This window comes from Oncorhynchus masou, chromosome 11 (genome assembly GCF_036934945.1).
Source record: "Oncorhynchus masou masou isolate Uvic2021 chromosome 11, UVic_Omas_1.1, whole genome shotgun sequence".
Classification (NCBI taxonomy): domain Eukaryota; kingdom Metazoa; phylum Chordata; class Actinopteri; order Salmoniformes; family Salmonidae; genus Oncorhynchus; species Oncorhynchus masou.
This window is the reverse complement of record NC_088222.1, coordinates 29,405,276-29,421,765: the sequence shown is the minus strand read 5'-3', so window position 1 is coordinate 29,421,765 and position 16,490 is coordinate 29,405,276. Positions and strand designations below refer to the sequence as shown.

The following is a 16,490-nucleotide window of genomic DNA, read 5'->3' as shown; positions in this document are numbered from 1 at the left end:
TTACAGATAATGTCAAATGTGATATAGCAAAGCACCTGAGTGAGCTGGGTTTGCAATTACGCACGTACTTTCCCGAAACGGACGACACTAACAACTGGATTCGTTATCCCTTTCATGCCCTGCCTCTAGTCCACTTACCAATATCTGAACAAGAAAGCCTCATTGAAATTGTAACAAGCGGTTCTGTGAAAATGTCATTTAATCAGAAGCAACTGCCAGATTTCTGGATAGGGCTGCGCTCAGAGTATCCTGCCTTGGCAAATTGCGCTGTTAAGACACTGATGCCCTTTGCAACCATGTACCTATGTAAGAATGGATTCTCGGCCCTCCCTAGCATGAAAACTAAATACAGGCACCGACTGTGTGGAAAATGAATTAAGACTGAGACTCTCCCCAATACAATCCAATATTGCAGAGTTATGTGCATCCTTTCAAGCACACCCTTCTCATTAACCTTCGCCCCAGTCTGAGGGCCTGAGCGCTCTTGCTCCATTCATCTTTCCCTTGATCCTGACTAGTCTCCCAGTCCCTGCCGCTGAAAAACTTCCCCACAGCATGATGCTGCCATCACCATGCTTCACCGTAGGGATGGTGCCAGGTTTCCTCCAGATGTGACGCTTGGTATTCAGGCCAAAGAGTTCAATCTTGGTTTCATCAGACCAGAGAATCTTGTTTCTCATGGTCTGAGAGTCCTTTAGGTGCCTTTTTTTCAAACTCCAAGCAGGCTGTCATGTGCCTTTTACTGAGGAGTAGCTTCTGTCTGGCCACTACCTTAAAGGCCTGACTGGTGGAGTGCTGCAGAGATGGTTATCCTTCTGGAAGGTTCTCCAATCTCCACAGAGGAACTCTGTCAGAATGACCAACGGGTTCTTGGTCACCTCCCTGACTAAGGCCCTTCTCCTCCGATTGGTCAGTTTGGCCGGGTGGACAGTTCTTGGAAGCGTCTTGGTGGTTCCAAACTTCTTCCATTTAAGAATGATGGAGGCCACTGTGTTCTTAAGGACCTTCAATGCTGCAGAAATGTTTTGGTACCCTTCCCCAGCACTGTGCCTTGACACAATCCTGTCTGGGAGCTCTACAGATAATTCCTCTGACATCATGGCTTGGTTTTTGCTCTGACATGCACTGTCAACTGTGGGAGCTTATATAGACAGGACATGAATTGGAAAGGCACACACCTATCGATTTGAATATACCACAGGTGGACTCCAATCAAGTTGTAGAAACATTTCAAGGATAATCAATGGAAACAGGATGCACCTGAGCTCACTTTCGAGTCTCCAAGCAAAGGGTCTGAATACTTATGTAAATAAGGTATGTTTTTGATTTTTTATGAATAAGTAAAAATGTCTAAAAACCTGTTTTAGATTTGTCATTATGGGGTACTGTGTGAAGATTGATGAGGGAATTTTTAAAAAATGTTTAAGAACAAGGCTGTAATGTAAGAAAATGTGGGAAATGTCAAGGGGCCTGAATACTTTTCGAATGCACTGTATATATATTTTTTGATGTTGTTGGGGGAAACAAACTCAATATAATTTAAAATGACTAAAACCAAATTGAAACTGTGTAGAAATTATAATGGACCAACATGCATACCGTTAATTGACTGTGTCCCGCTCGCTAATAATCACGTAATGAAAGCTTGATAGTCAGGGAGCATCAAGATTTCTTTTTTTTTTAAACAATAGAGAACTCTCTTTTTGCAAGTTTTGACAGCAAGGAAATGTTTTATAAATTCAGTGCGGCCCTCCGGACATCGTTGAAGAACAAATGTGGGCAAAATTTGTTTGATACCCCTGCTGTATATGGATCTAACAAATATTGTTTATCATGACATCCAACACTAGGGCATGTTTAGTGATATTGAATATATCCAGTTACATACGTAAAGTATGTCAGTATTAATGTATACAATTTATGTACTAAGATTTTGCATATCAGAAACAACACATAGATAAGTGTCATCTGCCGTTCCAGAAAAATGTTAATACTTTGACATTCAGAGGATTGATAGTAACCCCAGTACATAGCATCAGGCAAACCCAGTAACCCATGCATGTACAGTACCAGTCAAAAGTTTGGACACACCTACTCATTCAAGGGTTTTTCTTTATTTTTTACTATTTTCTACATTGTAAAATAATAGTAAAGACATCAAAACTATGAATTACACATGGGGAATCATGTAGTAACCAAAAAAGTATTGAACAAATCAAAATATATTTATATTTCAGATTCTTCAAAGACGGTACCCTTTGCCTTGATGACAGCTTTGCACACTCTTGGCATTCTCTCAACAAGCTTTTTTTTACCCTTTATTTAACTAGGCAAGTCAGTTAAGACCAAATTCTTATTTTCAATGACGGCCTAGGAACAGTGAGTTAACTGCCTGTTCAGGGGCAGAAAGACAGATTTGTACCTTGTCAGCCCGGAGGTTTGAACTTGCAACATTCTGGTTACTAGTCCAACGCTCTAACCACTAGGCAACCCTGCCGCCATGAGGTAGTCACCTGGAATGCATTTCAAATAACAGGTGTGCCTTGTTAAAAGTTAATGTGTGGGATTTCTTTCCTTCTTAATGCGTTTGAGACAATCAGTTGTGTTGTGACATGGTTGCTATTGTTTGAGGAGAGTGCACAGTTTTGAACATGAAAAGTTATTAATAAACAAATTAGGCATATTTGGGCAGTCTTGATACCAAATTCTGAACAGCAATGCAATTGTTCATTGGATCAGTCTAAAACTTTGCACATACACTGCGGACATCTAGTGGCCAAAATCTAAATTGCAACTGGGCTGGAATAATACATTATGGCCTTTCTCTTGCATTTCAAAGATGATGGTACAAAAAATACCTAAACATTGTTGTTTTTTTCTTTGTATTATCTTTTACCAGATCTAATGTGTTATATTCTCCTACATTCCTTTCACATTTCCACTAATTTCCAAGTGTTTCCTTTCAAATGGTACCAAGAATATGCATATCCTTGCTTCAGGGCCTGAGCTCCAGGCAGTTAGATTTGGGTATGTCATTTTAGGAGAAAATTGAAAAAAAGGGGCCGATCCTTATTAAAACATGGTCAGTCAATATGGAACATTTTGAAAGTACAGTCGCAAAAACCATCAAGCGCTATGAAGAAACTGGCTCTCATGAGGACTGCCACAGGAAAGGAAGACCCAGAGTTACCTCTGCTGCAGAGGATGAGTTCATTAGATTTACCAGCCTCAGAAATTGCATCACAAATAAATGCTTCACAGAGTTCAAGTAACAGACACATCTCACCATAAACTGTTTAGAGGAGATGTGAATCAGGCCTTCATGGTCGAATTGCTGCAAAAAAAACAACTAAAAGAGCACCGATCAGAAGAAGAGACTTGCTTTGGCCAAGAAACACGAGCAATGGACATTAGACCAGTGGAAATCTGTCCTTTGGTCTGATGAGTCGAAAATTTGATTTTTGGCTCCAGCCGCTGTGTCTTTGTGAGACACGGAGTAGGTGAATGGTTGATCTCAGCATGTGTAGTCCTCACCGTGAAGCATGGAGGAGGTGGTGTGATGGTGTGGGAGCGCTTTGCTGGTGACACTGTCAGTGATTTATTTAGAATTCAAGGTACACTTACCCATCATGGCTACCACAGCATTCTGCAGCTATACGGTCGTGGCCAAAAGTTTTGAGAATTACACAAATATTAATTTTACAAAAGTCTGCTGCCTCAGTGTCTTTAGATATTTTTGTCAGATGTTACTATGGAATACTGAAGTATAATTACAAGCATTTCATGAGTGTCAAATGCTTTTATTGGCAATTACATGAAGTTGATGCAAAGAGTCAATATTTGCAGTGTTCTTTTTCAAGACCTCGACAAACTGCCTTGGCATGCTGTTAATTAACTTCTGGGCCACATCCTGACTGATGGCAGCCCATTCTTGCATAATCAATGCTTGGAGTTTGTCCAAATTTTTGGGGTTTTGTTTGCCTACAAGTTCTCAATGGGATTAAGGTCTGGGGAGTTTCCTGGCCAAGGACCCAAAATATTGATGTTTTGTTCCCCGAGCCATTTAGTTATCACTTTTGCCTTATGGCAAGGTGCTCCATCATGCTGGAAAAGGCATTGTTCATCACCAAACTGTTCCTGGATGGTTGGGAGAAGTTGCTCTCGGAGGATGTGTTTTGCAGAATATCAGTCTGTCCCTGATGTTTTTCCTGGAGAGAAGTGGCTTCTTTGCTGCCCTTCTTGACACCAGGCCATCCTCCAGAAGTCTTCACCTCACTGTGCATGCAGATGCACTCACAACTGCCTGCTGACATTCTTGAGCAACCTCTGTACTGGTGCCCAGATCCTGCAGCTGAATCAACTTTAGGAGACGGTCCTGGCGCTTGCTGGACTTTCTTGGGCACCCTGAAGCCTTCTTCACAACAATTGAACCGCTCTCCTTGAAGTTCTTGATAATCCAATAAATGGTTGATTTAGGTGCAATCTTATTGGCAGCAATATCCTTGCATGTGAAGCCCTTTTTGTGCAAAGCAATGATGATGGTGTCAGGACCCGGTTACGAACCTGGGTCTCCGGAGTGAGAAACAGTCACTTAACCAACTGAGCCACGAATAGTCAGCAGAACCCAGAAGATGAGGCAGACACAGCAGTACTTAAGACGGTGTATTTAATAAAGTAAAAAGGAGAAGTCCTTAAATACAAAAATGGCAAATCCAAAAGGTGGTAGGAATAGCACAAAAAAGCCTCAAGAGATACTCAAAAACAAAACAGAATTCCACAAGAGCATCCACCGGAATCGACAAGAATACACAGAACACTAGGGCTGGGTGCTAACATACAAACACAGAGCACAGAACTGAGGGAAACTAAGGGTTTAAATACAATCAGGGGAAACGAGGCACAGGTGCAAATAATAATGGGGAACAAGGGAAAAAACATAAGGTCAAAAAGCACAATGGGGGCATCTAGTGACCAAAACCCGGAACAACCCTGGCCAAATCCTGACAGATGGCACATGTTTCCTTGCAGGTAACCATGGCTGACAGAGGAAGAACAATGATTCCAAGCACCACTCTCCTTTTGAAGCTTCCAGTCTGTTATTCGAACTCAATCACCATGACAGAGTGATCTCCAGCCTTGTCCTCGTCAACACTCACACCTGTGTTAACGAGAGAATCACTGACATGATGTCAACTGGTCCTTTTGTGACATGTCTAGAATGCAGTGTAAATGTTTTTGGGGGGATTCAGTTCATTTGCATGGCAAAAAGGGACTTTGCAATTAATTGCAATTCATCTGATCACTCTTCATAACATTCTGGAGTATGTTCAAATTGCCATCATTCAAACTGAGGCAGCAGACTTTGTGAAAACTCACATTTGTGTCATTCTCAAAACTTTTGGCCACGACTATACACCATCCCATCTGGTTTGCGCTTAGTGGGACAATCATTTGTTTCTCAACAGGACAATGATCCAACACACCTCCAGGCTGTGCATCGGCCTCACTTAAAGAGCAGCACCACCCCAGGTAACAGACATCCAGGCTCACTGAAACTCTCGAAGGGAGGTATAGGGCTTATAAAGAAAGCAGGATATAGCCAACATTGGAAAATGGAGGAATTGAATGACCAGGCATAGAGTTGCTGAAAGACAGCAGATATTATTTATTGGAAAGAAATGTAAGAATTAAATGTTTGCCATTTGAAATATGGATCATATTCATCAAAAGTAATTTAAAGGTTATTAATGTGTCTAACAGTGGCATTTTGTACTCTAAAGTTTGAGGATAAATATTTGGTGTTAGATTCAAATGTGTTTGGTTGTGTGAAACATTGAATGTTAAGTTGCTTGCTTCTCAATATTTTTATCTGACCCATCCCCCTCCCTTTTTATCTCATCTCCTCTCTCAGTCCCTCACCATAAAGTTTGTCGCTCTTGCACTGACTCTCTTGTTGGCAGTAGGTCAGTATTAGCTCTAATGTTATATGACATAGTACATTGTTTTGTGTAGAGGCCTGAACTCTATAGCTAGCTGAGTACAAGTAAGAGACAAAAATATCTCCACTCAAAGTTAACTTCTATCAGATTATTCTGTCTTCATGTTCTCTTCCCTACAAACCCTCATCCTTCTTTCCATAATAGCAATGGATTGCTCTGGTCTCTCCCTCATTTTACCCTCCACTTCTCTGTACCCCCAGGATGAAGCTGTCCAAGATCTTCGACAAGCTGCATGAGTATGCCCAGACTGCTTCCCAGACCCTGGCCCCCTACGGCGATGCCTTCAGCACCCAGTTCCTTGATACCTCTGAGCAGGTGCATCAGATGGTGATGGCTGATGTCGAGGACCTCCACACCCAGCTAGAGCCCAAGCGTAAGAAGCTGCAGCAGGTCCTCCAGAAGCACGTTAAGGAGTATCGCAAGAAGCTGGAGCCCGTCTTCCAGGAGTACGTCTCCAAGCGCCGCGAGGATATGGATACCTTGAGGGACAAGCTGCAGACCCTGGTTGATGAGATGCGCGCCAAGGTTGAGGAGACCAAGTCCAAGCTGATCCCCATAGTTGAGGTTGTCCGCACCAAGCTGACCGAGTGACTGGAGGAGCTGACGCCCCTACGCTGATGAGTACAAGGAGCAGCTTGTGAAGTCAATCTGTGAAGTGAAGGAGGTGTCCACATACACCCCTGACCTCCTGACCTCCAAAGCAAGGTGGAGCCCTACTTAGAGGTCCTAAAGAACAGGGTCATGGACTTCTAAGATACCGTCTTCACGGCCATAAAGGCATAAGAACCTGTGACCCTGGTCAGTTAGGACTCCACCTCCCCTCAACTATGTAAGGCACTAACTGGCAGCCTCCTCGCAACAGCACATTACAACAAGAACGGCTGAGACTTGCACAGATACACTAACTGGTGGTGAATGTCTCCACGTAGTGGCCACCTTCACTGTGTGATTCCATCCACATGAACATGGCCTGTCTCAGTTTCATGCTTGCTATTGCTTGGTGAAAGAAACTTGGTGTACCTGGGGTGTAATCATTACTCCAAATGAAAACTAGCATTTCTATTGGACAGATTCAGGTTGGTCCTTCCCTGTTTGCTGAACCTGTCCAATAGAAATGCTAGCTTTGCAAATGTTTGGAGTAATGATTACACCTCATAGTACCCTGTCTTTCAAAGATAATTCGTTAATAATCCAAATAACCTCACAGATCTCCATTGTAAAGGGTTTAAACAGTGTTTCCCATGCTTGTTCAATGAACCATAAACAACTAATTAACATGCACCTGTGGAACGGTCGTTAACACTAACAGCTTACAGACGGTAGGCAATTAAGGTCACAGTTATGAAAACTTAGGACACTAAAGAGGCCTTTCTACTGACTCTGAAAAACACCAAATGAAAGATGCCCAGGGTCCTTGCTCATCTGCGTGAACGTGGCTTAGGCATGCTGTAAGGAGGTATGAGTACTGCAGACATGGCCAGGGCAATAAATTGCAATATCCGTACTGTGAGACGCCTAAGACAGCGCTACAGGGAGACAGGATGGACAGTTGATCGTCCTCGCAGTGGCAGACCACGTGTAACAACACCTGCACAGGATCGGTACATCCGAACATGACACCTGCGGGACAGGTACAGGATGGCAACAACAACTGCCCGAGTTACACCAGGAACGCACAATTCCTCCATCAGTGCTCAGACTGTCCACAATAAGCTGAGAGAGGCTGGACTGAGGGCTTGTAGGCCTGTTTTAAGGTAGGTCCTTACCAGACATCACTGGCAACAACATTGCCTATGGGCACAAACCCACCGTCGCTGGATCAGACAGGACTGGCAAAAAGTGCTCTTCACTGACGAGTCACGGTTTTGTCTCACCGGGGGTTATGGTCTGATTCGTGTTTATCGTAGAAGGAATTAGCGTTACACTGAGGCCTGTACTCTGGAGTGAGATCGATTTGGAGGTGGGGGGGTCCATCATGGTCTGGGGCGGTGTGTCACAGCATCATTGGACTGAGCTTGTTGTCATTGCAGGCAATCTCAACGCTGTGCGTTACAGGGAAGACATCCTCCTCCCTCATGTGGTACTCTTCCTGCAGGCTCATCCTGACATGACCCTCCAGAATGACAATGCCACCAGCCATACTGCTCGTTCTGTGCGTGATTTCCTGCAAGACATGTATGTCTGTGTTCAGCCATGGCCAGCGAAGAGCCCGGATCTCAGTCCCATTGAGCACGTCTGGGAACTGTTGGATCGGAGGGTGACGGCTAGGGCCATTCCCCCCAGAAATGTCCGGGAACTTGCAGGTGCCTTGGTGGAAGGACACATTATTCAATTTCTGTTCGTCACGTCTGTGGAACTTGTTCAGTTTATGTCTGTTGTTGAATCTTATGTTCATACAACTATTTACATGTTAAGTTTGCTCACAATAAACGCAGTTGACAGTGAGAGGATGTTTCTTTTTTTGCTGAGTTCCTAACATCTTGCTCTCTACTCCAGAGATGACATCCTGTCAGTAAAATGCATAAGGTCTCCAAAATACTGCGGTGATGGTTTTCTTTGACCGTTTATCACAGATGGTAATTAAACATGTTTATTGTCAGGTTAATACAACAGTCCAAATAGTTAATGCCATCTCACTTCTCTATACAGTTGAAGTCGGAAGTTTACATACACAGTTGGAGTCATTAAAACTTGTTTTTCAACCACCACAAATTTCTTGTTAACAAACTATAGTTTTGGCAAGTCAGTTAGGACATCTACTTTGTGCATGACACAAGTCATTTTTCCAACAATTGTTTACAGACAGATTTAACTTAATTCCCTGTATCACAATTCCAGTGGGTCAGAAGTTTACATACACTAAATTGGCTGTGCCTTTAAACAGCTTGGGAAATTCCAGAAAATGGTGTCACGGCTTTAGAAGCTTCTGATAGACTAATTGACATTAGTCAATTAGAGGTGTACCTGTGGATGTATTTCAAGGCCTACCTTCAAACTCACTGCCTCTTTGCTTGACATCATGGGAAAAGCAAAAGAAATCAGCCAAGAACTCAGAAAACAATTTGTAGACCTCCACAAGTCTGGTTCATCCTTGGGAGCAATTTCCAAACGCCTGAAGGTACCATGTTCATCTGTACAAACAATAGTACGCAAGCATAAACACCATGGGACCACGCAGCTACCGCTCAGGAAGGAGATGCGTTCTGTCTCCTAGAGATGAACTTACTTTGGTGCGAAAAGTGCAAATCTATCCCAGAACAACAGCAAAGGACCTTGTGAAGATGCTGGAGGACACAGGTACAAAGGTATTTATATCCACAGTAAAAACGAGTCCTATATCGACAAAGGCCGCTCAGCAAAGAAGAAGCCACTGCTCCAAAACCGCCATAAAAAAGGCCAGACTACGGTTTGCAACTAACTGCACATGGAGACAAAGAACATACGTCCTCTGGTCTGATGAAACAAAAATAGAACTGTTTGGCCATAATGACCATTGTTATGTTTGGAGGAAAAAGCGGGATGCTTGCAGACGAAGAACACCATCCCAACCGTGAAGCACGGGGGTGGCAGCATCATGTTGTGGGGGTGCTTTGCTGCAGGAGGGACTGGTGCACTTCATAAAATAGATGGCATCATGAGGCAGGATAATTATGTGGATATATTGAAGCCACATCTCAAGACATCAGTCAGGAAGTTAAAGCTTGGTGGCAAATGGGTCTTCCAAATGGACAATGACCCCAAGCGTACTTCCAAAGTTGTGGCAAAATGGCTTAAGGACATAAAAGTCAAGGTATTGGAGTGGCCATCACAAAGCCCTGACCTAAGTTCTAAAGAAAATATGTGGGCAGAACTGAAAAAGTGTGTGCAAGCAAGGAGGCCTACAGACCTGACTCAGTTACACCAGCTCTGTCAGGAGGAATGGGCCAAAATTCAGCCAACTTATTGTGGGAAGCTTGTGGAAGGCTCCCCGAAACGTTTGACCCAAGTTCAACAATTTAAAAGGCAATGTTACCAAATACTAATTGAGTGTAAACTTCTGACCCACTGGGAATGTGATGACAGGAAAAAAAGCTGAAATAAATCACTCTACTATTATTCTGACATTTCACATTCTTAAAATAAAGTGGTGATCCTAACTGACCTAAGAAAGGGAATTTTTACTAGGATTACATGTCAGGAATTGTGAAAAACTGCATTTAAATGTATTTGGCTAAGGTGTATGTAAACTTCCAACTTCAACTGTTAGTATTTCAACATTCTGCTCATTCAAATTGGGCAGTTTTAAGTTCAACGAGACATACTTCAGTGTAACGTTTAATAAGGCACTTAACATAACACTAGTGTATTTTTTTTGCCATACAAATTATAAAATGTTCAACATAAAATCATGAAAATTAGAAATGAATATACCAAATGCATGGAAATTAGAAATAACATACTTACAAAATAACATGTCAAAGTTGTTATAATTATGTCAAAGGGTATGAGAAGTATATTTTACAATAAATAAAAAGGCATACATAACAAACATGATATCCCTATGGGTTAACACACAACAGTAATGTGAAAACAAAAAATAAGTTATGGTGCCAGATTATCATTGCAGTTAACAACAGATGTGCTTTTGGTCAGCCTTTAAAAAGGTATTGAAGTATTTAGTCAGCTGTATCAATATAGGGAAAGACTTCTGTTTATTGTGTCACATACAGTGCATTCGGAAAGGTCAGACCCCTTGACTTCAACATTTTGTTACGTTACAACCTTATTCTAAAATTGATAAAATTATTGTTTTCTCCTCATCAATCTACACACTACCCCACAATGACAAAGCAAAAGCAAATTGATTATTTTTGCACAAAAATATGAAAATAAACTGATATCACATTTACATATGTATTCAGACCCTTTACTCAGTACTTTGTTGAAGCACCTTTGGCAGCGATTACAGCCTCAAGTCTTCTTGGTATGAAGCTACAAGCTTGGCACACCTATGTTTTGAAAGTTTCTCCCATTCTTCTTTCAAGCTCTGTCAGGTTGGATCTAGAGTGTCACTACACAGCTATTTTCAGGTCTCTCCAGAGATGTTCAATTGGGTTCAAGTCTGGCCTCTGGCTGGGCCCCTCAAGGACATTCAGAGACTTGTCCTGTAGTCACTCCTGCGTTGTCTTGGCTGTGTGCTTAGCGTCGTTGTCCTGTTGGAAAGTGAACCTTTGCCCCAGTCTGAGGTCCTGAGCGCTCAGGAGCAGGTTTTCATCAAGGATCTCTCTATACTTTGCACCGTTCAACTTTCCCTCGATCCTGACTAGTCTCTGCCATGCTTCGCGGTAGGGATGTTGCCAGGTTTCCTCCAGAGGTGACGCTTGGCATTCAGGCCAAAGAGTTCAGTCTTGGTTTCATTAGAGTAGAGAATCTTGTTTCTCATGGTCTGAGAGTCCTTTAGGTGCCTTTTGTCAAACTCCAAGCGGGGTGTCATGTGCTTTTTACTGAGGAGTGGCTTCTGTCTGACCACTCTACCATAAAGGCCTGATTGTTGGAGTGCTGCAGAGATGGTTGTCCTTCTGGAAGGTTCTCTCAAATCTGGAGCTCTTTCACAGTGACCATAGGGTCCTTTGCCGGGCGGCCAGCTCTAGGAAGCCTTGGTAGTTCCAAACGTCTTCTATTTAAGAATGATGGAGGCCACTGTGTTCTTGGGGACCTTCAATGCTGCATACATTTTTGGTACCCTTCCCCTGGTCTGTGCCTCAACACAATCCTGTCTCAGAGCTCTACGGACAATTCCTTCAACCTCCTGGTTTGGTTTTTGCACTGACAACTGTGGGACCTTGTATAGGCAGTTGTGTGCCTTTCCAAATAATTTCCTATCAATTGAATTTACCACAGGTGAACTTCAATCACGTTGTAGAAACATTTTAAGGATGATCAATGGAAACAGGATGCATCGGAGCTCAATTTCGAGGGTCATAGCAAAGGATCTGAATACTTAAATAACCTGTTTTCACTTTGTCATCATGGTGTGTGTCAATTGATGAGGAAACTTGTTTAATTTAATTTATTTTAGCATAGGGCTGTAACGTAACAAAATGTTGAAAAAGTTAAGGGATCTGAATACTTTCTGAATGCACTGTAGGGGAATAGTAATACGTCACCATGTCTGCTCTGTGTATATAGTTGATGTGAATCATATTCCACCATCTCCTTCTTCCATTCTGTGACGCTGAACAGAACACTATCATTGTTCAGCTCCTCTTTCCCTTCATGTCTTCTCCTTCGGTCTTTTTTGCTACTCCTTTCACTTGGCTGGGCAGAAGGGGCAGGTGTTGTTCTTGCTGGACTGTAGCCATACACTGATGCACTGAAACACAGAGGCAAATCATCAGCTTTACATCAGCTAACAGTGCCTAACTAGTTTAAGCATAGTTAGGGTTATAGCAAAGTATCATCTGATATTGTCAATTTAGCAGACGCTATTATCCAAAGCGACTTAGTCATGCGTGCATACATATTACGTATGGGTGGCCCTGAGAATTTAACTCACAGTCCTGGCGTTGTAAGCGCTATTCTCTACCAACTGAGCCATACAGTTTTCAGTAATCTATATGTTTTTAATTCAGTGTAGGACTTACATCCTTATGAACAGTGTGGGCGCAGCTCATGGGGTGCTGGCTGTCTACTTCCACATGGTTCTGGCACATCAAGCACAGCTTACGATTACTGGGAGCCACAGGCTGGAGAGAGAGAGAAGCAGCACCTCAGAAATACATTAATTATGTACATAGTCACCCAAGCCTAAAATTCTCAATTGTGCCTTCTGCGGGTTGGTAGTGGTTTGTACCTGTGGGGGCCTTGTCTGGAAGACTTGAGTTACTGCAGGTCTCTGAGAGGGATTTGTGGGTCTCTGGATGGGGCCAGGAGGCCTCTGGATTGGGCCTGGAGGACGATGGATTGGGCCTGGAAGACCAGGAATGCCCCTGGCAGCAGAGAGAGGCCTGATGGGCCCTGGAGCCTGTGGAGGATAAAGGTTAGATTAAGGTTTAGACTGTGTTGGTGTGTGTGCACAATTAGTGTGAATGTGTCTCAGTGTGAGTTTGTGTGATTGTTTTACCGGTTTCTCACTCTGTGCCAGTCTCTGTGCCACCTGCTGTGTGACCTCGTCCATAGACATGCCAGCCATGGTGCCACGGGAATTCTTAATCTGCTGCAGCACTGACATGAGTTGAGTTCTGGAGAGAGAGAGAGGGACGGAGAGTAGAAAGAGACGAAGGTAAATGGAAAGAATGAAACTAGAATCAATATTTATTGATCGTAGTCTGCAAGATCTTTTACTGAATAGTAAATTCAGAGTAAGTGACAGACAGCTCACCTGTTGCACTGTGGAAATATGTCCCCCAGTCTCTTCAGCAGGTTGTCCAGTTTGCCAGAAGCAGGAGGGTTACTGAAAGGCAGGGGCTGGGCGGAGGCCACGGTGGTGGGCAGGGAAACAGGTGGGGTGGCTGGGTGGAGTGGTAGAGCAGAGGTAGGGGGAGTAGAGGAGGGGACAGGTGGGGGAGTTAATCTGGCTGGGGCGATGAAGGCAGCTGGGTGGTGCTGCTGGGGTTGGAAGGGCATCCCCACGGCGTTAGGAGGGCCCATCTGGAAATGTTGAAAAGGGGGGAGGGGTGGAGCGTACATCATCGGACTCATCACCAAGTCCACCTGCAGAGGAATGGTTCCATTAACAACAGATACTGTATCCACATTAATCACTGGCATCGACTGTCTTCGTCAGAATCAACTACACACATGTATCACACACAGACCGTGGGGACTTGGGGTAAGTGTGGTAATGTGACTCCAGGGAGGCTTTCCATCGGTTGGCCCTTTTGCAGCAGGTGAAGGTGCTCCTTGAACTGATTCTGAGTGAGAGAGAGAGAGTGTGTGAGAGAGAGAGTGAGAGTGAGAGAGACAATAATAAAGTCCCCACTAGTCATGTTCTTAAAGCCTACATTTATCCAGTGAGAAGCAGTGTTCTACCATCCCTCTTGTCCCTCACCTGCAGTCCCGCCAAACTGCTGTGAACAACAGCCACATTGTTCTCCCACTCCAGCCTTTGTTGTATGTGCTGCTGAGAGTGGTCAAATCTGCAGATAGAGGAAACACCAATCACTGAAGCACAGCCTTTATGGGAGAAGCTACAATATGTAGGCTACATCCAGCTTCAGTCATAGGGTCATGCTCAGTATAGTACCTAAGTGTGTTGATGTATTGGTCAGCCTCTTTCAGCCAGTCGTCCACCTCAGACATGGTCACATCTCTCTGCATTTCCAGAGCTGCAATCTGTTGAACATAAAATCAGAATACAAATCAGGGTTAATCCCCGATTGTCTTCAAATCAAACTCCATGGCGACATGTGGATAGGTGAATCAGAGTGAACATTCAGTGTCATAGGGTTGTGATGGTTGACTGATGTAGAGATGATAAATATGGACAGACTGACCTCATCCCGTAGAGCTGTCTGGGTGGCCTCCTCTGACTCTTTCTGTAGCCGCTCCATCTCAGTGTTCAAGTCTGCTAGCTCCCGCTCCCACATAAGCCTATAGATGAGCACAGTAGGTGTGTTGTATAGCATTATATTGTGGACAAGATGTGTTGTGTAGCATGATAATGTATATGATACGTTGTCTATGGTTAGGTGAAGTGTAGGAGTGTGGCTCAGTAGTCTTACTTTTCCAGGTTCTGCTCCTCTATCAGCAAAGCCAGCTTCCTGGTGGTCTCCTTCAGCTCCTGAGACAGTCTGGTAGAGGGACAGACAGAGGAACATGGCTGACTGACAGGATATCTTGTCACAGTTCTGTTGGTGGCCACCACCTAGCCTACCGTCTGTCCCACACCTCAAAGGGTTTTCCCCAATTTCTCCTTTTCCAGCTTCTTCTCAATATCTCTACCTGTTCCTCTCCTCCTCCATTTTGATTTTCTCTGCGCTGAGGTCTTGCTTCTTGACTGCAAAGTTCTTGCGGGTGGTCTTGCAGCAGTTCAGCTGAAGCTTCACACGCAGAGACTCGATTTTGTCCAGCAGCATCTGAAAATATTGTCACTAGCAGTTAATTAGACCAAAGATGTACAACATCTCAAGCTGATGAAAAGACAAGTAGGCCTATACGTAGCCTACAGCACAGAGATGTGTGTTTGAACACAGACCTGCTGCTGGTGGATCCCCTCATCTTTTTTCTGAACCAGGCTGTCTACGAGGTTGCCATGATCAGCCTCCTCCTCCTGCTGCTGCTTCATCAGCTCCTCATATTGCAGGGCCAGGTGAGTGCTGTACTCATCCACTGACCGCTAGAGAGAGAGAGAGAGAGAGAGAGAGAGAGAGAAAGAAATAGGGAGGGAGAGAGGAAATGTTGGAGAAAGAGGGGAAAATGTAACCACAGAATAAGAATGAAAGAGGTTAACCTGTGTAATGCACATGAACAGATTTATATATATATTGTGTGTGAGTTACTACACTGATTCACCATACCCCAGTCATGCCCCCAGAGTGAACACATTACCATCAGTGACTCCCAATCCTGATCTGTGTTAACATCTTTGTCTGCTGTCCAGGCATCCGTCTGCAAGAGACAACACATAAGATGACTTTCTGTCACATGCCCACAATTGTCTGGGAAATTACTGCTGTCCTATACAAACTCATTCTACCTGGACGCCTTGCTTCTTCGAGTGAGTGCCATGATGTCCATCCCCTGAGGCCAGCTTTTCCAGCTCCCCTATAGATCCCGAGGTGCAGCCTGGATCTGACCATGGGTTGGACTGGTTGGACCAGGGGTTGTATTGCTGCTCAGGGTTTCCCGTGGCGGAGGTTTCGCTGGGGGGGACAGAATTGTTTTTGCTAGGGTAAATAATTCGTTAGGTAGGCGTACTCAGCTAATATAACAGCGTGTAATCACCCACTCCACATAACAAACACAAGCTCCCAAGATAACAGTCACCGGTCTTACCGCGCCATGTCCTCCTCGAGCGCCAATCCCCAGTCCATAACGTTAGTTAGCTAGTTTCTATGACTAGAAATTGGAATTAAACAGCAGTAAACGTGTTGGGAAACTGTAGCTTAAATGACAAGGTGCATTATTAGTAATCAAAAACGGTAAATTAAGATGTTGTGTGTTACCTCATCGACAAACCACGTTAGAAAATTATAAACATTACACGTTTGCTGACATACACTTCCGGGTAAGCTCACGCAGCGCAGCAGTGTTGCCATGTTCGTGATTTTCCTGTCATTGGACAACTTTAAAACAATATCGCGGGTTAAAATGTATTGGTCGCGGGTTTTTGGACAATTTAAAAGTTGCACCGCAGCCGCCAAGGCATTTCTCTTAAAAATATATATACATTTCACGTAAAACACAAAATAATGCATGCAGAGAATAATTAGGCCCGCTAATGATCAAAAAGAGCTGTTCAATTCTACAACCACCTTAAGGGAAGCAAACCTTCCTTAACAAAGCCATCAC

The 16,490-nt window shown here is 43.8% G+C and overlaps 1 protein-coding gene and 1 pseudogene across 2 annotated transcripts; one reads left to right on the top strand and one right to left on the bottom strand.

Moving 5' to 3' along the window:
* Window positions 1-6,200: 6,200 nt before the first annotated feature.
* LOC135548463 (apolipoprotein A-I-like) lies at window positions 6,201-8,100 on the top strand (annotated as a pseudogene).
* Window positions 8,101-8,573: 473 nt separating this feature from the next.
* Window positions 8,574-16,212, bottom strand: LOC135548462 (RING finger protein 214-like). 2 transcript variants are annotated; one of them, XM_064978083.1, is made up of 16 exons: window positions 16,145-16,212; window positions 15,975-16,037; window positions 15,676-15,841; window positions 15,528-15,587; window positions 15,175-15,315; window positions 14,922-15,055; window positions 14,702-14,770; window positions 14,474-14,570; window positions 14,224-14,312; window positions 14,029-14,116; window positions 13,796-13,891; window positions 13,360-13,691; window positions 13,102-13,219; window positions 12,832-13,002; window positions 12,623-12,724; window positions 8,574-12,351 (listed from the first exon to the last, which is right to left on the bottom strand). In XM_064978083.1, exons 2-16 carry the CDS (start codon window positions 16,010-16,012, stop codon window positions 12,289-12,291), a joined length of 1,764 nt encoding a protein of 587 aa, XP_064834155.1. In that variant the 5' UTR covers window positions 16,013-16,037; window positions 16,145-16,212; the 3' UTR covers window positions 8,574-12,288. The 2 variants fall into 2 exon arrangements, with proteins under 2 accessions (XP_064834155.1, XP_064834154.1); XM_064978082.1 differs by having other exon boundaries at window positions 15,975-16,200.
* Between the last annotated feature and the right edge of the window lie 278 nt (window positions 16,213-16,490).